The sequence below is a fragment of the Coptis chinensis genome, chromosome 4 (assembly GCF_015680905.1).
Source record: "Coptis chinensis isolate HL-2020 chromosome 4, ASM1568090v1, whole genome shotgun sequence".
Lineage (NCBI taxonomy): Eukaryota > Viridiplantae > Streptophyta > Magnoliopsida > Ranunculales > Ranunculaceae > Coptis > Coptis chinensis.
The window spans coordinates 101,807,659-101,831,666 of record NC_141459.1 but is presented as its reverse complement, the minus strand read 5'-3'; the positions used below and the strand labels follow the sequence as shown (position 1 = coordinate 101,831,666).

Sequence of the window (24,008 nt, the reverse complement as noted above, 5' to 3'; positions counted from 1 at the left end):
CAACTCACAAACCTTCCATAAGAATAAAACCGCCCCTCGTTTCTCGCTCGTATGTTCAAAACCGACTAGAATCTTTCTAATTCATTATTTCCTATCTTTACTCCCAAGTCTCAAAGATCCTATAAATACTCCCTCACCCTTAAACCTTTTTCAAAACAAAAACCTTTCACTATTTTCTTGATCATGGAAACTCAACTAGGTACTATCTCTACAAATGGAACGGTTTCAACACTCCAGAGCGCAGTCTGTCCAGCTCTTCTTGGTTCACCCGAATCAACACTTGGTCGACACTTGGCACGTAGACTAGTTCAAATTGGTGTAACTGATGTTTTCTCTGTTCCCGGTGATTTTAATCTCACACTTCTTGATCATTTAATTGCTGAACCTGGTTTGAATAACATTGGTTATTGTAATGAACTTAATGCTGGTTATGCTGCTGATGGTTATGCACGTTCACGTGGTGTGGGTGCTTGTGTTGTTACTTTCACTGTTGGTGGTTTAAGTGTTCTTAATGCTATTGCTGGTGCTTATAGTGAGAATCTTCCTATTATTTGCATTGTTGGTGGGCCAATAGAATTCTTCATCATACTATTGGTGTCCCTGATTTCTCTCAAGAACTTCGATGCTTTCAGACTGTTACTTGTTATCAGGTAATTTTTACGAAATGCCCATCTTTTAAATCTGTCTAAATTTTATGTTTTTTGGTGTTATTTGTTTAATTTGATCAAGAATTATGATCCGGGTCTTTAGTGGTTTTCATGCTTATGGATAGGGCTGGAAATGGTACGGGATGCGACCCGAATCCGACCATATCCGAATCCATTTTAACGGTTTCTATGTTTGTGACTAGAATCCGACCCAAATATCCGAAAACCCGAATCATTTTAACAAGATTTATATTTTGATGCTTAAAAATTAATTTATATCTTACATTTATATATGAAAATCATTAAAATAGTGTATTTTTTTGTGTTTTTTAATGGATATGGATATCCAAAATCTGACCAGAATCCGGATGGATCCAAATATGGTAAAGAGTTTTGAGTGAGAATCCGACCCGAACCCGCTCCATTTCCAGCCCTACTTATGGATTATATTAATTTTGTGTTTTGTGGTGCAATATGTTAAATTAATGAAAGAACTATGATGTTGTGGTATTAAGTGATTTTGTTGATTATTGTTTGTGTTTTTGAATTTTAGGCTGCGGTGAATAATTTGGAAGATGCGCATGAGCAGATTGACACTGCTATCTCTACTGCTTTGAAAGAATGCAAGCCTGTTTATATTAGCATTAGCTGAAATTTTCCTGCAATTCCACATCCCACTTTCATTAGGGAACCTGTTCCTTTCGTCTTATCTCCCAGGTAAATTGGTCTGGATTGATCTTTGTTGATTTAAAGCAGTTTTATTACATTGAGTTGTATGTTAGGATTCATGATTCAAAAGATTGATTTTGGGTATTGTTGTTTGCAGGGTGAGCAATCAGATGGGTCTAGAAGCGGCCGTGGAAGCTGCAGCAGAATTCTTGGACAATGCTGTGAAGCCGGTATTGGTTGGTGGGCCAAAACTTGGTGGCAAAGGCTTCTGATGCTTTTGTGGAATTAGCTGATGCTTCTGGTTATCTTGCGGTAGCAGTGATGCCATCAGCTAAAGGGTTTGTGCCTGAGCACCAGCCAAGGTTCATAGGAACATACTGGGGTGCTGTAAGCACTGCATTTTGTGCTGAAATTGTGGAGTCAGCAGATGCTTACCTTTTTGCTGGACCCATTTTTAATGATTACAGTTCGGTCGGACACTCGCTTCTTCTCAAGAAGGAGAAGGCAATCATTGTTCAGCCCGATAGTGTGATTATTGCTAATGGTCCCACATTTGGGTGCATTCTGATGAAAGATTTCCTTTGTGCACTTGCAAAGAGGCTTAAGTGCAATACAACTGCGTATGAGAATTATCACCGCATCTATGTTCCAGAAGGTCTTCCTCTTAAATGTGAACCTCAGGAGCCTCTGAGGGTTAATATCCTTTTCAAGCACATTCAAGAAATGCTCTCGGGTGATACTGCTGTGATTGCTGAGACAGGGGATTCATGGTTTAACTGCCAAAAGCTAAAGTTGCCACAAGGATGTGGGTAAGCAAACAAAGTTTTGTGGTCTCTGTGAATTATTAATTTGATTCTACTTCTTCTAATCATTGCCATTGTTATTTCTGAAAATGCAACGGAATGCATGCTTTCCTTCCATTTATTTTGAGTCCATTGAACTCTCCTGTCACTTATTCTGCCTGAACTTAACTTAAACTTTCTTATCTTGGAAGATTATGGCCTAACTTTAATGTGGAACTGTTTTCTAGATATGAGTTTCAGATGCAATATGGATCAATTGGATGGTCAGTCGGAGCAACACTTGGTTACGCACAGGCAGCGAAAGATAAACGGGTGATTGCTTGTATCGGGGATGGAAGCTTCCAGGTAACCATCAGCATGGGTCCAAGATCCTTCTTTAATAGTTCTTAAGTAATTCTGATTTCTTAGTTGGAAACTTGAAGTTGTAAACATGCTGTGTGGACAGGTGACAGCGCAAGATGTTTCAACAATGATACGAGGTGGGCAGAATAGTATCATCTTCCTGATAAATAATGGTGGATATACTATTGAGGTTGAGATCCATGATGGGCCTTACAATGTGATTAAGAACTGGAACTACACTGGGGTTGTGGATGCCTTCCACAATGGTGAAGGGAAATGCTGGACTACTAAGGTAGGATTTCAAGTTTTACGACATGGTTAGTTAAAACCAAATGAATGATGCGGTCTGTTATACTTAATTGTTTATCATCTTTGTTTGTATAGGTCCGATATGAGGAAGAGCTTGTGGAAGCAATTGAGACAGCAACAGGAGTAAAGAAGGATTGCCTGTGCTTCATTGAGATTATCTGCCACAAGGATGATACAAGCAAAGAGCTGCTTGAATGGGGTTCCAAGGTAAGCTGTATCTATGCAAGTGGTAATATGAAATTTTAGTTTCCTTGAATGTGTTTTTTTGCAATGAGTACTTTAAAATTGGATTGTGCTAAATCTTGTCACTTTACGCACTCAAACTAGATATTTTTGAAACCATTGTTAAGTCAAAGAAACATATCTCAAAGGCTAGCTCTTCTAGATTCTTGATCAATATATTTTATCTGAAGAGAAATAGTTCTTAAAACACTTATATAGATAGTTGCTTGACTGATAACACGCCCATGAATTACATCCTTGACATAAGGAAGTCCGTTTAACTTTGAACGCACTAGTTTTGTTCAGTACAAAGGCTTGGAATCACATTAAACCAACATATATCCTTCCTAGGATGAAGCTTAATTGGAAGACCCATAGCTGGATAAGGCATCGGTTCACGCGTTATAGCTTCATCAGGAATCAACTCTGTCCACTTGGAATTTATTATCAAATGACGAAGGATCAACATCATCTCAATTCGTGCAAAATCAACTCCAGGACAAGCACGCGGTCCAGCTCCGAAAGGGATGTAGGTATATGGTGGTGCTGATTTTGAAGGATTCCCAAAGCGGGATGGATCAAATTTCTCTGGTTCTTCAAATATTTTCTCATCCATGTGTGTAGCACATGCAATCCAAAATACCTGTGATAAATTCTTAGTCAGATTTCCACGGGATTACAAACTGAAGTTAATTATCCGCTCATTGGTAAAATTTGCGTCTTTGGTACTCAATCTTCTAATGGGAGTTTTTTGTGGTGATTGAAAGAGCACTACAGACAGGAAAAAAATGCAAGCCTACAACGACAACAGGGTGAGAAGAATTGCATACCTGGTTGCTTCCATTTCTAGTTGCTTGGCAACAACAACATACACTTAATATTTAGAGATCTCTAATATTTCTGTACTTACAGATATTGCCGAAATAGTGTTTTGTGTATATGCTACATTGCTACTCATTAAGTCATTCATGGACACGTACCTGCCATCCTTTTGGAATATCAAAGCCACCAAAGCTGGTATCTTTAGTACTCTTAAAATTCCCAAATACTGGAGGAGTCACTCTCATGAGCTCCTGGGCCACTCTCCATGTATACTTCATCTTCTCTACATCACTCCACCTAAGCATTCCATCCTTTCCTTCCTTTGTCTTAGAGATTTCTGTTTGCTCTATAGAATGTAACGATGTAGCACTTCAACTAATCAGTACATTAGAACAAACATTCTTAAATTAAATAATACTAAGATCATAATGACTATGTCTAATACGAAAGTGTTAGTACTGCATCCATATTGTTACTGTATGTGCATTACAGGTCAGAACTCAGAAGTTCTTATATATATAGTCATAGTGTTGATCAAATGTCAGTCACCATCAAGTGAAGAAATGGATATCCCAAATATTTTTGCTGTAATAAGTAATACTGTAAATAGTACTGAAATTGGCAATTGTGACTAACCTTCAAGTACTGCCTCGTAAACATGAGTATCTCCAGCGAGGTGTCTTAGAAGGAGACTCAAAACAATTGCACTTGTATCATGACTGGCAATGATCATTGAGACGATGTTATCAATCATCTCATCTTTTGTTAAAGATTGATCTTCTTCATCTCTCAAATTAAGAAAACTTGAGATGACATCTTCACGAGGCGCCTCTTTCCCCTCTTCCATTTCTTTCTTTCTTCTCTCTACAAGTTTAGTGATCACAGTCGTTATCCTGTCTCTTGTCTGGCATGTTTGTGGGAAAATGGTTCCTGGAAAATCTATTGGAATCGCCCAAGCTCCTTTTAAGCGATTGTAAAATCTTCAAGCAATGCATCTTTCTCCTTACCTTCTGGTAATCCGAAAACCAAACTACAAGTTACCTTGAATGTGACCTTCTTCATCATCGTTACAACTTGTACTGAATCCTTCCCTTTCAGTTCCTACGGAACATATTTATTCAATCCTTTTACAAAATATCGCCAATTATATTCTGGAAAAGACTAAGGTAGTAAGGCCCCAAAATCATTACCTATCAATTATAAAACAATAATAACATGCATAAATCGTCCAGCGTACAACGAAAGTATACTGGCTATTATTTCAACATGATTGTATAGGTTAAATGTTGCAAGAAAAGCAGAGGGGAGACTTGGTAGTGTACATGTAGTTGTGAAGTTGAAACAATTCAAAACTAGTCATCATGTACAATACCTGTAACAGTTGTTCCTTTACTATTGCATCCATCTCTCCAACAAATCTCTGAATGCTTTCAGGTCTAAGAATTCTTGCCACCGATACTGGTTGGTTGCTCCCTAAGGCGTCATTGGCGCTGAATATGAACTTGTTGCCAGCCTGGCCTGTCAGAACAATCACCGGAGAACCCATCAGTGGGTCTTGAATACTGGACCATACTTGACCAAGCGTTTGTCAATCCATTGTTTTGTTTTGTCAATCTTTTGGGATCTCATAAAGCCTATAGACTCACCAACAAGTGGAAAGCCGAGTGATCTTGGAGGGAGTTTTTTCCCTAACAAAGGGAAGACTCTAAATCTGTAATACCCACCCAGAAGTGCTAGTAGTGTAACTAGTACAACAGCTAGTAATGGCTGTTGAAATGTAAAAAACGGTTCTATACGGCTCAAGAGTGACTCCATTGAAGTAGGCTGAATGAATATTGGTGAGGATGACTAACTCATGCCTAGTTATTTATAGTGCCTAAATATTATTGTGTTAAGTAATGAAGTTGAGTTCCTGTAACCTTTTATTTTTACTCTTAATACAATTACCTTTCGCCAAACAATAATAATAATGTCAAGTAAAGGAGCATTCTTAAACAGAACAACAATTAAAAGGTAAAAAAATAAACAAATCAATCGGCGTCTTGATTTTTTCTATTTTCCAAATAAAAAGCTATGATGCTTACTTTTTAAAAGTATTTCCAGAGTCTATATTCAAGGGATTAGGCTCAAAATATAACTCTATTGTAGCTTACACTTTACACTCAGTTTACAGTGAGAATACAAGTTATACAACAGAGTAATTCAAAAGTACGCCTACGTCTTCCTATCAATCAATTTTGACTATTTACGTTTTTAACCAAGGCAGAGTACAGGTGGAAAATGATCCGAGTTGCTTGGGTTTTTCGGCATCTTGCTCGCCCACTCTTTTGTGGTACTGTTTAAGCCGAACCTAATTATACTGAAGTTCGATTGTGCTCACTTCGGCGCTTCTGCTTGTTTTCTCATTTGCATTTCAATATAAGCCAAGTCTGAACATTTTTTTTTTCTAAGTAAACTGTGAATCTATTTTCTGAATATTTAAGCACAAATAATGGGTCATAAACTACGAAAAGAATTACATGTAGAGGAGATTTAAATTCAATGAGGTTGTTTTGGAGAACTCCACTGCTAATTAACAGAATCACATAGCTGGCCACATAGAAGCACCGATTCTCCGTCTTAACAGTAAATCTATCTCATGCGCACTGAAATTCCTTAACAACTCGCACAACTTGCACATCGTAATACCACAACTTGCACATCGTAATACCACAACTGCGATCTCCATCAACTAAACATGGAACATTTGTGGTTCCGTAACATAAACCAACAAATTTTATGTTCATAAGATGCATCAAATCCATCTGTATGTACTAACCTAGCAAGGACTTGAAGATGATTGCGGAGAGGGAGAGGCACGAACATCTTAGCTATATGGGATAGTATAGAATAGGTTTTTTACATCTCAACAATTTCCTTAAACTATCGATCTTTTTCTCAAGGTATTTGTAAATAGGTCTAAATGTTCGAGACATGCCAGGGGCTTTGTCTTGAATTTGGAAAAGGAGTATTGGCAATGGAAATATCCTCTCCTTTCTTTGCCACTCAAGTGACTAGCTCTCCAGACTATGGGAATGATTGGCTCAAAAGCATTCTACACTGGCCATGCATGGATCCATGCCCCTATGGTAGAAAGCAGGGTACTACTTATTTTTATCCCTAGACTTGACATCTACTGAAGTCACGCAGCCTAAAAAATGTCTCTGATATTTTTCCATCTTTTGTTTGTAGGGAAGAAAAAAATATGTTTTGTCTTGAGTCCATAGTCGGATGATTTCTTTGCTATTGTAGATTGAGCAAACAATCTCCACTTCAGAAGAACGCAAGGTTACATATCTATCTGTTCACTTTCGGTTTTTTTTTTTCTTTAAGACCCGTTATTATATCATCCTTCTCAATGTTTAAGTAATTATATTTAGTGATTGCATATTATTGTCAATCGGTTGATAGATCTTCTACGGTGCCTTAATTCTCAATTAATTTCTTAGTCATTGCGTAGTAAAAGATCAATTAGTGAGTGTATAAGTTACTACATTGTCGTTTCTTCATTTCTGTTTTGGTTCTTGATTGCTGCCATTTGTTAAATGATGTACTATCACCAGTGATGACTAGCCACCAAGAAATGACAATAGAAGTGATGACTAATGACCAAAAAACCTCTTAATAATTCGATTCTAATTGGGAAGCTTATGCACATTTCTTTTGTGGAAATAACCGAGATAGATTCCTTTAATTTTGCTAAGACCATTAATTCTTGATCTCTTCTACTATTCTTGATCTTCTTTTAAAACAATGGTAGAGCAAGATTAACAGCTTCTTCAAGAAAATAATAAAAGCACGAAAGCTATGTTCTTGCCATGAAAAATTATTTTTGAGTTCTTTTTACTACATCTAGAGACGGCTTAACGAAGAAATTGGTACGAGCATAACATAATTCATATGAGAAAACGAAATAAAAAACCTGTTAATAGAAGAGATAAATACTGCTACGGACTACCTACACTTCAGTGTAAAAATTCAAAAGATGTGAACAACGGAATTGCTAAAAAGATGGACCAGTGGTCAACCAATCAACCAATGTATATCATTTTGACAATGTACAGTTCAATAATCAAATAAAAGTACAAAAATAATATAGACAATCAATACTCACAGAATCTCAAACATTTCGCAGACTGACCAACTCTCCTCATGATAGGCAGCTGCAACATAATTTAGATGTGAGGGCAGGTCCAGAATTTCCGTAGAATAATAGGGTGAAACACCTAGTTACAATCTAATTCATATGTACATGAAGAGGAGAAAGCATTGCAAGTATGATCCCCAGATCAGGATAATCGACAGATAATGCAAAAGAGCTATTTTTTTTCCCACACAAATTGGGAGCGAAAAATCATACTTCGACTCCAATCATAGGAAGCTACCGAGTGAACTTGTCTTAATGAGGGAAAACTTTTAAGGGTGGAACCTTATAGGAAAGAAGGAAAGAACAGTTCAAGACCTTTCAAATAAGCAAATGGAAGAAACCATCACAAATTGTGATTTGTACAAATTTTCTGCTTTTATAAAGTTCCATTCAACTCTGGTTTGCTCTCTCAACAGACTGCAGCAGAAACTGCACACTATAACTTAATCAATTTCATAAGCCGATTGTAAATATATACATAGTACTCTCCTGCTTCAATTTCTTCAATATTTTCTTCGTCTGCTGTTTATCCTTTCTCTTGGTCCGATCATTCTGCATCTGGACTCTCATAAAACAAAGTCCTGATTCCCAGACCTGAGAGGTATGCTTGAGGTGACAGTTTTGGCTTCACCAGCATCCAAAATGGCAGCAGTAGCTTTGTCACATTAAACTGATACGGACTACAGAATACTTCTCTTAATGTGTAGTGGTTCATTAGCTCGATCCTGTGCTTTTTTATACAGCTCTAGTGTGTCCGCATGGTTGGGATCAAGACAGAGCGCTGCCTCGCAATCTCGGAGAGTTGAAAGGGAATCACCCATTGAGTCGTAAAATGCAGCTCGAAGATGGAGCAGCTGCATGTCTGGCTTGAAAGCAATGGCCTTTGAGAGCTCTGCTATTGCTTCAGCTTCTTTGTGGTCATCCATCAGGGCTGTCGAGACCCAACCACTACTAGTTAGTGCAAGATTCAATTGTGCCACTGGTAAACAAATTATATTGCTAGAAGGGTAATTAATCATGATTGCACACTTACAAGTGAGAAGGTGATGATAAACTTAATTCTAGAGGAACAGAGCATATGTAAATGGGACAGACACAAATAGATAAGACTAGATCGTAAGTATCAGTTCCTCATTTCCACCTAATAAACAATACATTCATCACTTGAAACAAGCATTCAACACAACATGCATGGACCTAACTCTTACACACATTAAACATACGTGAAGCTTACTTTTACTATTTTTCTTTTCCAAAAATCTATATTTAATATTAACCCATTTAAGTTTTCAGTTGAATGCATCTTTTCCACATCTCCTGCCATAGCATAAGTACAATTCAAGAGACCACGAAATCAAGGTGTTAGGTATATGTCTTTCACTAGCCGAAGTTACTTTTTGTAATTATTTCTCACATCAGCTCAAGGCATATGATATAGACCAGAAATCATATCATCTTTCAAAAAAAAATGAATATTTCCACAGAGAACTAGATGATGCATCTTTCAAATAGATGAAGAGTGTGTTTCTAAACTCATTTCTAATTAACAACTCAAAGGCAGTTTCTTACTATGGAAATTGGCCTGATGACGACATGAAAGATAAATGAAACCTTTTTTTACACAAGTATAATACATGGAAATTGGCTCCATTTGCCATTCTTTGGTTGCGAATCAAGAAGTAGAAAGATCATCCATAAGAATGCACAGTTGTTAAGATGCAAAAATCCCATAGGCGAAAATGAATCACAAGAGGGATGCAAGTCGTGAGACCTCAAATAATAACGCTAATATTATCTATATAGCTTTTGATCCTAGTTGGTTGGGAGTAGTTATTTCATTATTTATTTTTTCTCTGATATTCCTTAACTCAAGTAATTTGTATTGATTAATGATTAAGAAACAACAATATGAACATTGCATTTCAATTGTATCATTAGAATAAACACTATTATATTATGTTAGTGGCGTGTGATGCAATTGGGGTAGCAAACAGGTATTACACCATGTGTACTAGCATATTGGTCACTTTTCAAGGGCTGTAAACAGATTCTACCCTGTTGGTCACAATAACAAATGCACCACTACAAACACTTTATGCATGGAAGAACAATCACATGGTTATGACCAATTAGTCCTCAATTTCTCATTGACCAAAATTCCAGAGAAACAATAATTAATAAGGAATAACCACTGAGCTTACCAGCAGCCCTGTATCTGTAGGGGTAAGTCCTTAGTGGATCTAATTGTGTTGCCATGCTAAGGTCACTTCTGGCCATGTCACGATCACAGTACTCCGAACGTTTCTCATAGGCCGACGCATTGTTTCGTGCCTTTTCTATCAATTTTGCCATCTCATCATAAGCAGCTTTCCTCTGATTCTTAAGATGGTCATCATGATTATCTTCTTAATCCGGATATAATAACGGACATTTATGTATATTGTACATTGCTTTAAATCATCAATGAGTGAGATTCTTTTGTGAATCAACAAACTCGATGGATTGGATAATGACATTGTATGTAAGGTGTGTTGTTGATTATAGAAGGAATCCGTGACCCGCAGGAAGTCGGGTTGATGATGTCCCCTTGAGGAGCTCATAAGGATTGTCATGTAAACCCTGCAGATGGATTTAATCCGACATGACAATGAGGTTGAGTGGTACTACTCAAGGACATAAGAAGTTGATTAATGTAGTTATCAGTAACTTGACTTAATCAATGGGCATTCGATATCTTAAACACGGAGAGATCAACAAACATATAATATGGATCCCATAAACGTAACACGTAATTTGGGATTAGGGCGGTAGTGCAACAATGACCTTTAGTGGAATAAGCCATTTGTTGACGGACTTGGATTGTGTGTTCTGGGCGAACATTGGAAGCCCAAGCTCGTCAGGAGGCCCAACCCTAATTTTTCCTCATGGTCCCTATTGTAGCATATAAATAGAAACCTCTTTCTCTGGCCGTTTTTTACACAAGAAAAACTCAGGTTTTGCTCAAGGAAAGAGAGATCCAAAATCGGTTCTAACTTTGTGAGTGAGAGAGGCCAAGAGAGAAAGAAGAGGTTGGAAGATCGTTGCCCACATAACGTCCATTCTAAGGATAGGAATACAGCAGAAGATCAAGAGATTGCTGATTTTTCGTAGATCTTGAATTCTCATAGATATCACAGCTGATCGGTATGATTTCTAACCAAACCGTGAATACCCTTTATTCCGCTGCGCATGGGTTTTCGCGGTTTATAAATCATTTGGTGAAACCATAACGGTTCCTACAAAAGGGCGGGGGGCAAGACGAGTTGCCCCCCTCCCTTAGGGCAAAGAACATAGTACAGTCGCCCTAGTTGGCAAATCCCCGGAAGCTCATAAAACATATCTAAAAGTAACATGAGAGAATTTACATTGCATCAAAAAAGCTAAAAGCAAAAAAGAGACAGCGGTGCGAGAAAAGACCAAAAAAAAAAACTTGGCACTTCCTTAATACATTTGTGACCACAATGGATTAACATACAAAAAGGGCAACAATTTAACAAATGCAGAGATCACAGTCAAATACAAAGGAGGGGGCATCAGTTAAACACTTTCAGAAATCACGGCGTCCGCGGCTTCCTCAATAACCTCATCAGCGGCTGTCTCAATAGTCGTGGATACAACAACAGTGAGAGTGCCAGGCTCCGAGTCCTCAGCAGGATGGATGGACCCCTCAGGTGCTAAGACCACTGTTGACCCATCCGGTGGGGCATTTGTTCGTTCGAATGACGACCCTATTTGATAAGGCGGTCATGTTCTTCCTTGATCTTTTTGGCCACCCGCTTGTCGGCCAGAGATTTGAAGCGCTCTTGAAGCTGGTCCATGTCCACCTCATGCTGTTTGAGAAGAGCCACAGTAGCATCCTTGTGTTGCTGAGAGAGTGTGGCCAGAGCTTCGATATGTTGTTGGAGGAGGGGCCTCTCGCTGATTGCTTAGGCGATCATTGACGGTGTCCATGTAGGCCTGGTGGGAAGCCTCAGCAGAATGGAGCTCATCCTGAACCTTAATCTTATCCAGGGCAGTGGCTTCTAGGTCCCGTTTGAGTTGAGCGCAGGTTTCTTCCAGTGTGTCCACCTTGGATCGGGCGGCAAACAGGCTGCAGATCATATAAGAGATGTCCAGGCTCACCTAAGAAGATGAGAGGAGTTACACAACTGAGAGTAAAGACAAAAACAGAAAAGAAGATGAAAGGGAAGAGCACCTTCTCCCAACCGGTGTAGAAAGAGGTCCGGTGGTGATCAAATGAACCTTCTTCTGCATACGCTATGTCCTTGGGGAGGTGGGACCCATAGAACAGAGCAGAAGCCACCGCGGGATTATCCAAGGCTGAGTCATTAACATTGACAATACGGCTGCGGACCTTGAACGTGGGCCGGAAAGCAGGAGGGTTTTCCGCGGTTTCTTTCCCAGGTCGCTGCATATGGCGAGTAGGAGGAATAAGAATGGGGGGAACGGAAGCCTGGACAGTGGAGACTAGTTCATTAGACGCTTGTGAAGCGGTCCAGATTGAGAAGGAGGAGGGGCGGTAGGGGGTACTTCAGTTACCGCGTCATCATCGGAGTCGCTGTCAAACAGCTTCCTCTTAGAGAGGTTCATGTCGGAGCAGGGGGAGTATGCGGTAGGAGAGTGAGTGGAATGGTATTGGTCCTCCCAGGTGGTCAGCGACTGGTAAGAGCGAGATGCGGGGTGAACTGAGGGGGAAGGATGAGTGGGGCGCACTGGTCTGTGAGTGTTAGCAGGAGGTGATCGATGCTTTTACGGTCGCGAGGCACGGTCTTTGGAGGAGAATCGAGGGTTTGCGCTCTTTGGGGGGAGGTGGGCGGTAAAAGGGGTCGTTTGTATGTACCGATGGTTTGCAGTTGAGGGTCTGACAGTAGTTGAGTGCAAGTATGAGGGTCGACTCCAAGTACTGCGGCTTAAGAGGGACCTAAATCGCGGAGTTTCTAGAAGATGGAAGAGCTCACGCCAGCATAAATGCCCGACTTTGAATCCGTCCTCCAACCTGAACAGAAGAAGAAAACCAGAAGATTAGGGTTCATTAAGCGAATTACACATATAAGGGGAGAAATGCAAGGGGACTCACCGCTGGGTAGAAAGGCAAGATGATTTAGAGTCAAGTCGGTGGAGATCCGCGGACAGGAAGTTCCCAGATATGTACAGTGGATAGTGGTGCCACGTTTTATCGGAATATGTGACGCGGAGTACAAATGACAGTTTCTTAGGGCGAACACAAAAAGAGTGATAACCTACAAATACCAAACAAGCAAAACTACAAAAGTTCCAACCACAGTATGACAGGGGACGCCATTAACGATTTCTCCAAGCTTCACTGCCCCGACATTACTCAATCACCCAAAACCAAACATCAACCCAACGTCATTCAATCCTAACCTCATCAGTAAGTAAGGGTTCACTACCCCAACAGAGTTCAAAATAAACATAGAGGACGATTTCTTGCTATTGGGCTTTATCTGCCATTAACGCCCATAAAGCTTGGACAGTTCAATGTCGATTTCCTAGCTTCAACAGAGTTTTGACAGTTTAACCAATATTTAACAACGACAATTTTAACAAGTGTTTAACAACGATAGGACAAACAATAATGACCGAAGAATGAGCGAAAACTTTGAACAGTAAAATTATACATGAAATAGAAAAACTAATCTACTCACATTAATCCCAAGCTCCACGAATCCTCCTAGTCCGAATCGTCGCGTTCCAACGCTCTAGAAATCCAGCTTCTATCTCTGCCTCCATTTTTATTATATTTTATTCTCTCAAAACCCTATTCTCTAGAACAATGTGATTATATACTTGGGTTTGAAACCCAAGCTCAATACAAACTCGGGCCCAGAAACCAGGCCCACATATCCCAAATCCAATCCAAATCAAATATTAAATAAATAAATAAATAAATACGTATTTTAAATACTGCATTCTGATTATACAATATCTCAAAAGAATCTCGTCCCGAGATTCGGAAGTAAAGTAATCTATACGAACAAATAATATTGGTTATTAACTTAGAACCTACACAAGAATGTATGTATATTAAACTTAAGCAAGATAACGTTGATATTAATTATTTTTAAATAATTCCATAATATATGTCCTTGTGCCACTACAAAATCTATTATAGGTTAACTGTCTATATTAAAGCAAATTATTACTGCCACTTAAACACAAGACAAATATATCATTTCTCATTAGCATGCAGTTTCTTGACACGTAGCAATCTCTACGAAAAATAATATTCTACTTAAACTAATCAATAATATGGGGTAAGTTCATCCCTGCATAAAATATTATGGAGTCTTTCATTATCATGCACCAAAGAAAAATCAGTGCCCTAGTACACTTAAAATAAAAATCACTCATGTCATTGATATTACAATAAAACTTTATATTTACTTTAGTCATGCTATCAGAAATATTAAATTTAAAACAACCCTTGAATCCTAATTCATGCTTGCAACTGGATCAAATATAGCACGTATCAAAAAATAATTTTTCATATTCATCTATCAAAATCATATAGACTGAAACAAAACAATTAAGAATAAATACTCGACGCTCATTGCTATTATTATTATTACTAATTTTTTTTTAAATGGTGAAAAGATTCAAAAATTAATCTCCATATACAATCACAATTAACATAAGACTTGCTACCGTATCATATAATTTTTTTTAAAATTCTTTAGGATAATATAAACTCACTTCTAATATATCACCCATAACAAGTTATATTCTCATGGTAATATTTATGAACCATAAATCAAGGTACATATTTAAGAATACTCGAATATGCAAAAATCAATGTGAAACTAATTTAACAATATTAATCAATCATGTCATAATTTATAGGCACGACACATACTTATAAGACAAAATAAAAATCCGTTTGTTGTTGAAATACGATCATCATTATATTAAAACATCCTCTACATAAATTCCAATATAGTTTAAAAATAACAATTATCACCATTATTTTAATTAATCATTAATAACGTGACCTTAAGAAAACAACCTACACATGCATGTTTTCTTGGTAAAACAATATTAATCATCACATACGCACGGTAATAGTTCCTCTATATACAATAATATAAAAACGGGTATACGCAAGTATACACATCTCAAAAAGAATACACGTGTATACGCAAATATACACATATCAAAAAGAATACACGTGTATACGCAAGTATACACATCTCAAAAAGAATACACGTATATTTTATTTATTATTCGGTCTATTTCTAACTAATCACCTCTAACAGATTAATCACTTATACTTTAAAATATTATTCATCCATTAAAGTGTACGAGTAAGGCGAGATAGTTCCTCCAACACCGAGGCAATTAGTTCCTTACTTAGTACGTCACAAAGTCATCATATAATACAACTCATTCAATATAGATGAAAATATCTCATTGTTTCTAGAATAATAACATAACACTCCAATACAAAGTTCATAGACATGTTGTCGTACTTTATCCATACTCCACATGAAAATGAACACCAACAATAAAACAATATTATAGCAGCACACATCATTTTGATCAAGTCCGTTAATAATTAACATATTACACCTATAACCACTCATCATATGATAAGGAAAAATAAAATCATTTCATATGCACTCCACCAGAGTAACTAATATAAATATACACATTACACGTACAAACAAATCAAGAAAAATATTGACTCTCTTTATTTCTGTACCTCTTTCATTTTCTTTGTAAAAATAAAACAACTAGCGGAAATAGTTTTGAAAATAAAACTCCTTAAACACTACCCATAAACCACGATCCGAGAATCACTTAGACTTACCTAAGTCTAAGCTAACCAAATGCTCTGATACCAAACTGTGACACCCCGAATTTCGACAAAATTCAGAAAAACAATATTTGTTCCCGACTCTTCGATCTCCGAGGTGTGACGCACTCTCAACTTCCAAAAACCCATAAACAGTTTAAATATGCGGATAATTAAAAACCAATAAAAATTTAACATTTAACAAAAGTCCTCTTCATTACAAAACTTCACAAATAAGTTTAGGTTACAACTCTCCTTTCAATAACTCTTTAATTAAAATTACAAATGAAAATACAAAAACATTATCTAGACTGAAAATCTATATCACCTCAATGGAAAACAAAACCTATCTTGAATAGTGACGCTAACGCCAACCACAAACATCAACCAACCTTCTTCAACACTAAACCTGTCAAGACTTATCAACTATGTTCATTTAACGAACACACCCGATAAGCAAACATGCAAATCGGGTTGAGATTATAAAAATCTTTGGTGTGAGTAGCTCTAAAATACAACATATACTTATACATATACATACACAATCCATAAGGCAGGTTAGTTCCTCCACCGAGGCTTTAACTTCCAACAACTAATACGACATCCTTAAGTACAATAATTAAAGGTGTAGTTTCCTCCATCGAGCGCCTTAACTTCCCACTAACCACACAACAAACCATACAGCGATAATGAAAGGCATTTAGTTCCTCCACGAGGCGCCTTAGATTCTAACTAAACTAATAACCAACCAAACATATTATAAACGTACCGCATTTCATGCTCAATTACAGAGTGGGTCGTCTCTGCCCAAGTAATTAGTTTGACCCACCCCTAGGCAAAGTCATATACAATCCTCTATCTAAAGATATATCATTAACCAACATATTACCATAATTATATTAATTAAGGTTTTCTTTGCGTGTCCCTAAAATCACGTCGTATCTATGTCTTACCTAGTTTCCCTGGCTACCACAATTGCTTCCCAACGCCGAACATGTACATCCACATGCCTCCCCTTACATAATGAACCACTCCGTGTGTAACTACCCTGAGCGGGATGCCGCACACCAGGTAACCCTCACACGAAAGCCATTATGTAAGTACTGCCACTATTCGGCATAAAATATCGCGCATCTCGTTCTAATTTTGCGAACGGATTAATCAAGCCACCATTCGGCTACGCCAGAAGGGCCATTCAGCTTTACTGAAACGCCAGAAGGGCCAATCACATTACTTACGCCAGAAGGGTCATTCAGATTCACTGAAACGCCCAAAGGGCCAAATCACATGAGTTGTGGTAGCTAGGTTCTAGGATTTTCGTTACGTAATTTATTCAAGTGCCATACCTTTATATCTCATAATAATTCTACTATATCACGTGCAGGTCAAATACCCTATTGCACTAAGCCACAATATTTAGAAATATCTCAATTATATCTCATAACCACTTTCATTCTTTCACATGCCAATATATTATTGCACTACGCCACCATCCTGTGAGAAATATCCACAAATACTATACTACCTCATAGTAGCATCTCACATATATAATAATGGAGCTGTTATACATTTATTTCTCCAAAACTATTGCATTTAATATATATATCCCAACATATTATATAATGTCACAATATCAACGTCAAATCTTAATTAGATAATGACAACCAAATTTATACAAGCTTCCACAGCATTTTAGCATTTGATTTGTCCATACAATTTACAACATAAAATGTAGCACAATTAAACAATCCACAGTCCACAATCAAATCCCAAAAATCTAAAGTCCATGAATCTAAGTCCGTATGTAGTTTAATACTCATAAAAACATATATATCAAATTCTTATTATCAGAATTCCCCTATAGTTACGTGCCAATATTTATATGCTTTACACACTACTTACGTCAAATCTTAATTAGATAATGACAAACAAGGTTATACAAAGTTCGACAATCTTTTATTACTACATTTGTCCATATTCTTAAACATGTGAAAAAAAAATTGGAAAAAGTCAATGGTCAAAGTCAACACATCATGGTCAAAGTCAAAAGTCAACACATTATTGTCAAAGTCAACACATCATGGTCAAAGTCAAACTGTCATTTCCATGTTCAACAGGTTCAGGGTCATAGCCATGGTTCATGGCTAAGGGCAAAGGTGCATGGTTCATGGGCTCAATGCTAAGGTCATGGTTCGGACTCACTAGCCAAGCCCAAACCTTAGAACCCAAAAGTCTAAATGTTGAAAGACCCATTTGGATCTCGATCTATTAAGTCCTATGGACTGGCCCCAAACAATATTAGAAATTGGCCCAAAAACTAATTGGAAAAGGCCCAAACAAAACAAACTAAAATCGGGCCCAAAAACCAACTAAGGCCCAAGACCAAATAATAGAACTTTGGCCCAACCCAACTAACAAGCTAAGGCCCAAAAACTGAAATTAGATTTCGGCCCAACCAAAACTAAAACATTTCGGCCCAAGCCCAAACCGACCTACTGTTTATCTTCTCCAACAATTCTCTCCTCCACCACCACCAAAATCGACCACCACAATCTCCACACACCACCCAAAAATAACCAACCGAAATTGGTTAGGGGCAAAAACCCCACAACATTAACAAAACCGAAACCCTCAAATCATTCAATCCATATCTTCTTCAAAACTAGATCTAGAATAATTTCGACCTCCATTAATGGTTATTCAAGCTTTCAACAGCCCCCCCCCACCACTCTACAACACCCAATCAAACATCCATAACCAACAATTCATCAAACCAACAAATACCAAACAAGCAAAACTACAAAAGTTCCAACCACAGTATGACAGGGGACGCCATTAACGATTTCTCCAAGCTTCACTGCCCCGACATTACTCAATCACCCAAAACCAAACATCAACCCAACGTCATTCAATCCTAACCTCATCAGTAAGTAAGGGTTCACTACCCCAACAGAGTTCAAAATAAACATAGAGGACGATTTCTTGCTATTGGGCTTTATCTGCCATTAACGCCCATAAAGTTTGGACAGTTCAATGTTGATTTCTTAGCCTCAATAGAGTTTCGATAGTTTAACCAATCTTTAACAACGACAATTTTAACAAGTGTTTAACAACGATAGGACAAACAATAATGACCGAAGAATGAGCGAAAACTTTGAACAGTAAAATTATACATGAAATAGAAAAACTAATCTACTCACATTAATCCCAAGCTCCATGAATCCTCTTAGTCCGAATCGTCGCGTTCCAACGCTTTAGAAATCGATTATATCATAAATATCGTCGATTATATTGGAAATATCCTCAATATATCGGTCAAAGTCAACAATTTATATCGTATATATCGGAAATTACGATATATATCGGTAATATATCGGATACATCGGTCGGTGATATTTTGGGCTACCGCAACCCTACATATAAAAAGTGACAGTAGGAAGAGAGAAGGGAGAGGAATTATCACAAAGGAGGCTAGACGGCTAGACCTAGAGAATGAGGAGAGTGAAGAGAAAGTGAGTAGTGGGATACCACACCACGTCTTTGATAATAGACAAGAAAATCTTCTTACCTCTAAATTCTTCTGTCAATCCCAAATTCTTTGGCATTTAGTTTCTCTCTCCTAAACAAAATTTTTTCTCAGACCAAAAAAACAGCAATGGTAGACTCAGTCTCAGAAAACCAAAACCCTAAAACCGAAAAAGACAAAAATCAAGAAAACGACAACAACACCGTAGAAGAAGAAGATGATGACGTCATCGACGACGACATCGAAGAAGACGAAGGAGAAGAAGATAAACTGAGCAAAATCGTGAGAAAAATAACAGAGAGAAACAATTTTGTATATCTAATGAACATATTATCAAAAGAAAAAGTCAACTTATGTGTACACGACATAATCATTAAAGGAAACAAGAAAACAAAAGATCCATTACTTGAAAGTGAAGTTGAATCCTTAAAAACTGCTACGACTTTGCAAGAGTTACTTCTAGCTGCTGCTTTAGTTAATTCACGTCTTTGGAATCTTGATATTTTTCGTTCTGTTAATATTATGTGAGGATTTCTCCAATACCCAGAATACATGTCAATCAATAAAGAAAACCAAATAATAATAGGACATACCTGAAGCCATAGCGTTGATCAAGCAAGTCCTATAAACAGCAGCGGAACGTTGTTGTCTTCCACTCCAAAACCCTTCTTGTGTTCTCTCACAGTGGATGGAAAACTTATGAGAATCAGAATAGGGTTTGGGGTGGGGACCTCAACTTATATATTATGGGTGTATTTCTATTATAGCCCATCATGATAATAGAAATACGCTTAAGCCCAAAAAAGTATCTGCACATATAGTTAAGCCCATACTCACTTTATACACGTGTCATGACCTGACACGTGTGATTTGAGACATGTAAATGACTCGGTCATGTTACTTTAAGATCACGATTTAGTGAGTCTTCTTAATGTCACTCGGACGTAGTTCGACAATTAACAATTGTGTAATGTGTATGATCTATGTAGGTACACCTTAAAGAGAAAAGTTCTAACAATCTCCCACTTGTACCACATAGGTCATAACCTGATATTAAACAATGTTGACCTTAAGAGCTCTAAATTTTATTGTCGAAATAATGAGTGATGTCTCAAAAAACACAATCTGGTCCATTGAAAAGAAAAATATAGGATCACAGCGGCCTTTGCCACATTTAGCATGACTAGACCCATCTGTGGTCACAATACTAATATCTCCAACGACATAGATTAAGTATGGATGTGTAGCATGAAAATAACATGTAATGTGATCCCTGAACATGTTCATTTTCAATTAGTCCAACCTTATGATTTATAATGATTTCTTTATTCTATTTAATCAAACTTTATATGCGCAACCATAAATGAATAAGTAGATAACTTTATTTCAAAAAAATAATCATCAATAGTAAACAAAAATTAATACAAACTCCCACTAAAATGAAACATCAGAAGGACTAACCACCCCCATACGAGCTACATGCTCCTTAAATGCCTTAGGTGGTAAGCCCTTAGTTAGCGGATCAGCTATCTGGAGATTTGTATTAACATACTCAATTGTCATATGATGATCTTTAACCCTCTCTTTCACGACAAGAAACTTGATGTCAATGTGCCTAGACTTTGACGAACTCTTGTTGTTCTTGGAATAAAGTTCTGCGGCTTTATTATCACAATAAACCGTTAATGGTTTCTCAATGAAACCCATTGCATGAAGCCCAGAAGTGAAATTTCTATACCACTTTACTTGATTTGATGCTTCAAAACAAGCAATAAATTCTGCTTCCATAGTGGAGGAGGCTATTAGTGTTTGTTTGACACTTTTCCATGATACAGCACCTCCAGCTAACATGAAAACATAACCAGACGTGGATTTTCTACTATCCAAGCAACCAGCAAAATCTGAATCCGAATACCCAATCAACTCAAAATGATCGGTTTTTCGGTATGTGAGCATAAAATCTTTTGTCCTTTGCAAATACCGCATCACCTTTTTAGCCGCTTTCCAATGATCCATTCCTGGATTACTTAAGTATCTGCCTAGCATTCCAACTACGTACGCAATATCTGGACGCGTACAAACTTGAGCATACATAAGACTCCCTACTATTGATGCATAAGGAATATCTTGCATTTGTTCTTTCTCTAAATCGTTCTTTGGACATTGAAGCAAACTCAATTTATCACCCTTAGCAATGGGGGCATCACCTAGTGCACGGTTTGCATGCCAAACCTACTTAGCACCCTTTCAACATAAGCCTTTTTGTGATAAGCCTAGAATGCCACGTGATCTATCACGATGAATTTCAATGCCTAGCACAAAAGATGCTTCACCAAGATCTTTCATCTCAAAAATTCCTTGAAAGAAATCGCTTTGGTTTCATGCAAAAGGCCTATGTCATGCCGCTAATAGGATGTCATCAACATATAGCACTAGAAAAATAAATTTACTCCCACTGATCTTGTGATAAACACATTGATCCACATCATTTTCCTTAAAACCAAAAGAGGAAATGATGTGATCAAACTTTAAATACCACTGACGAGATGCCTGCTTTAAGCCATAGATAGATTTCTTTAATTTACAAACCAAATGTTCAGAGCCTTTGGACTCAAAACCATGAGGTTGCCTCATATAGATAGTCTCCTGAATGTCACCATTCAGAAAAGCTGTCTTAACATCCATCTGGTGTAACTCTAAATCATAATGAGCTACAAGTGCCATAATAAGTCTAAAAGAGTCTTTCGATGAAACTGGAGAGAAAGTCTTTTTATAGTCAATGCCTGCCTTTTGAGTAAAGCCTTTTGCAACAAGACGTGCTTTATATCTGTCAATGCTACCTTTTGAGTCTCTTTTGGTTTTGAAAATCCATTTGTTAGCAATGGGTTTGACTCCATTAGGCAACTCGACAAGATCCCAAACGCTATCATTGTCTTTTTCATAGACTTTAACTCCTCTATCATGGCATTCATCCAATCTAAGAAGTGAGCACTTTGTTTGGCTTGAATGAAAGTAGTAGGATCATTTTCCATTCCTATATCAAACTCATGCTCTTGGAGATAGACTATATATTCATCTGAATTAATAGCTGCTCTCGGCCCCTAGTTGATCTCCTTATTGGCACTTTCAATTGAATTTGTTGAGGTTCTTCTATAATAGCGAGGGGCCAACTCTGGAATATTTAGTTGATCTACAACCGCATCCTGCCTAATGACAGGTGTAATCAACTCATCTCTATGGATATCTATTAAAGGAATATCAACATGCTCTTCTTCAAAAACAATATTCCGTTGTTGTGTGCTCCCACTATCCTCAACATCCTCAATAAATTTGGCATTATCCGTCTCAATTAGGGTATTGGAAGAGGGGCAATAAAATTTGAAACCCCTTGACCTTTCCGAATAACCAATAAAGTAGCAACTAACTGTTCTTGAGTCCAATTTTCTTTCATTAGGCCTATATGGCCTAGCCTCAGCTGGACAACCCCAAATATGTAAATGCCTTATCTTTGGGTTTCTTTCGGTCCATAATTCATATGGGGTTTTAGTTCTTTTGCTTTACTAGGTACTCGGTTAAGGATATATACTGCAGTCTTTAAGGCTTCACCCCAAAGAGACTCTGGTAAGGTAGAATGACAAATCATACTCCTAACCATGTCCTTTAGAGTCCGATTTCGTCTCTCAGATACACCATTTTGACGTGGAGTCCCCCGGCATGGTGTATTGAGGAACGATGCCACATTCCTCCAAGTATCTTGCAAATGGTCCGGATGTTGGCCTTTTCCATCATACCTACCATAGTATTCACCACCACGGTCGGATCGATAGCTTTAATTTTCTTAGAATGTTGATTTTCAACTTCAGCTTTATAGGCCTTAAATACATCCAAAGGATCTGTGATTTTTCATGAATTAAGTATAGATACCCATAACGAGAATAGTCATCTCAGAAGCGTGATAAAATACCGTTGACCATTCCAAGAAGTCAGAGGAAATGGACCACAAATATCGGTATATATCAAGTCTAAGACACTTGAACTCCTGGCGGCACCAAACTTCCTTATATTTGTTTGTTTACCCTTTATACATTCAATACAAACTTTAAAGTCTGAAAAATCAAGGGCACCAAGAACTCCATTTGACACAAGCCTTTCAATTCTCTGTTTAGAGATATGACCCAAACGCTTGTGCCACAATGTAGAGGAGTTCTCATTAATTAATCTACGCTTAGTACCATAGTTATTAACATGCAAAGTTTCATTTAACCTTAAGTGAGAGGCATCCAAGTCTAACTTGTATAGATTATCAATCAAAGAGTATTTGTTGACATAGTATTTGTTTGATTGTTATTATATTTGTTGTATATGTTTTATTAGCTAGAGAGGTAGGGGTTGTTGAGTAGTCTTGATTCTGGTCCACTTCCTGGTACTGCTAATGTTACTATTGAAGTTGAGGAAAAAAATATCTTCAGTTACTTCTTAGGTTACTTATTCTCCAAACCCGAGGTATTGTTTTCGCTTTCAATGTAGTATTTGTTTGATTGTTATTATATTTGTTGTATATGTTTTATTGGCTAGAGAGGTAGGGGTTGTTGAGTAGTCTTGATTCCGGGTCGGGTCCACTTCGGTAATC

At 37.6% G+C, this 24,008-nt stretch overlaps 3 protein-coding genes and 2 pseudogenes across 7 annotated transcripts in view; 2 read left to right on the top strand and 3 right to left on the bottom strand.

Moving 5' to 3' along the window:
• Window positions 1–5,775, top strand: LOC147506353 (pyruvate decarboxylase 1-like; annotated as a pseudogene). Its single transcript, XR_015193696.1, has 7 exons — window positions 1–650; window positions 1,201–1,364; window positions 1,474–2,125; window positions 2,347–2,464; window positions 2,565–2,753; window positions 2,846–2,977; window positions 5,249–5,775. The product of XR_015193696.1 is annotated as a pyruvate decarboxylase 1-like (transcript).
• LOC147506354 (beta-amyrin 28-monooxygenase-like) lies at window positions 3,189–4,731 on the bottom strand. The gene is made up of 3 exons (XM_086558543.1): window positions 4,451–4,731; window positions 3,973–4,160; window positions 3,189–3,635 (listed from the first exon to the last, which is right to left on the bottom strand). Exons 1-3 carry the CDS (start codon window positions 4,659–4,661, stop codon window positions 3,285–3,287), a joined length of 750 nt encoding a protein of 249 aa, XP_086414669.1. The 5' UTR covers window positions 4,662–4,731; the 3' UTR covers window positions 3,189–3,284.
• Window positions 5,776–8,356: 2,581 nt separating the features above from the next.
• On the bottom strand, window positions 8,357–10,384 carry LOC147506352 (ethylene-overproduction protein 1-like). Its single transcript, XM_086604240.1, has 2 exons — window positions 10,202–10,384; window positions 8,357–8,931 (listed from the first exon to the last, which is right to left on the bottom strand). The coding sequence occupies exons 1-2, from the start codon at window positions 10,350–10,352 to the stop codon at window positions 8,681–8,683; spliced, it is 402 nt and encodes a 133-aa protein (XP_086460366.1). The 5' UTR covers window positions 10,353–10,384; the 3' UTR covers window positions 8,357–8,680.
• Window positions 10,385–18,620: 8,236 nt separating this feature from the next.
• LOC147506346 (uncharacterized) overlaps window positions 18,621–24,008 on the top strand; it is a 49,371-nt gene continuing 43,983 nt past the window's right edge. For all 4 annotated transcript variants that reach the window (XM_086558540.1, XM_086558539.1, XM_086558542.1 and 1 more), the window contains exons 1-2: window positions 18,621–19,902; window positions 23,779–23,881. The gene's annotated coding sequence lies outside the window, so the exon portion shown is untranslated. The remainder of the gene's footprint in view (window positions 19,903–23,778; window positions 23,882–24,008) is intronic.
• Window positions 20,813–21,511, bottom strand: LOC147506351 (secreted RxLR effector protein 161 pseudogene; annotated as a pseudogene).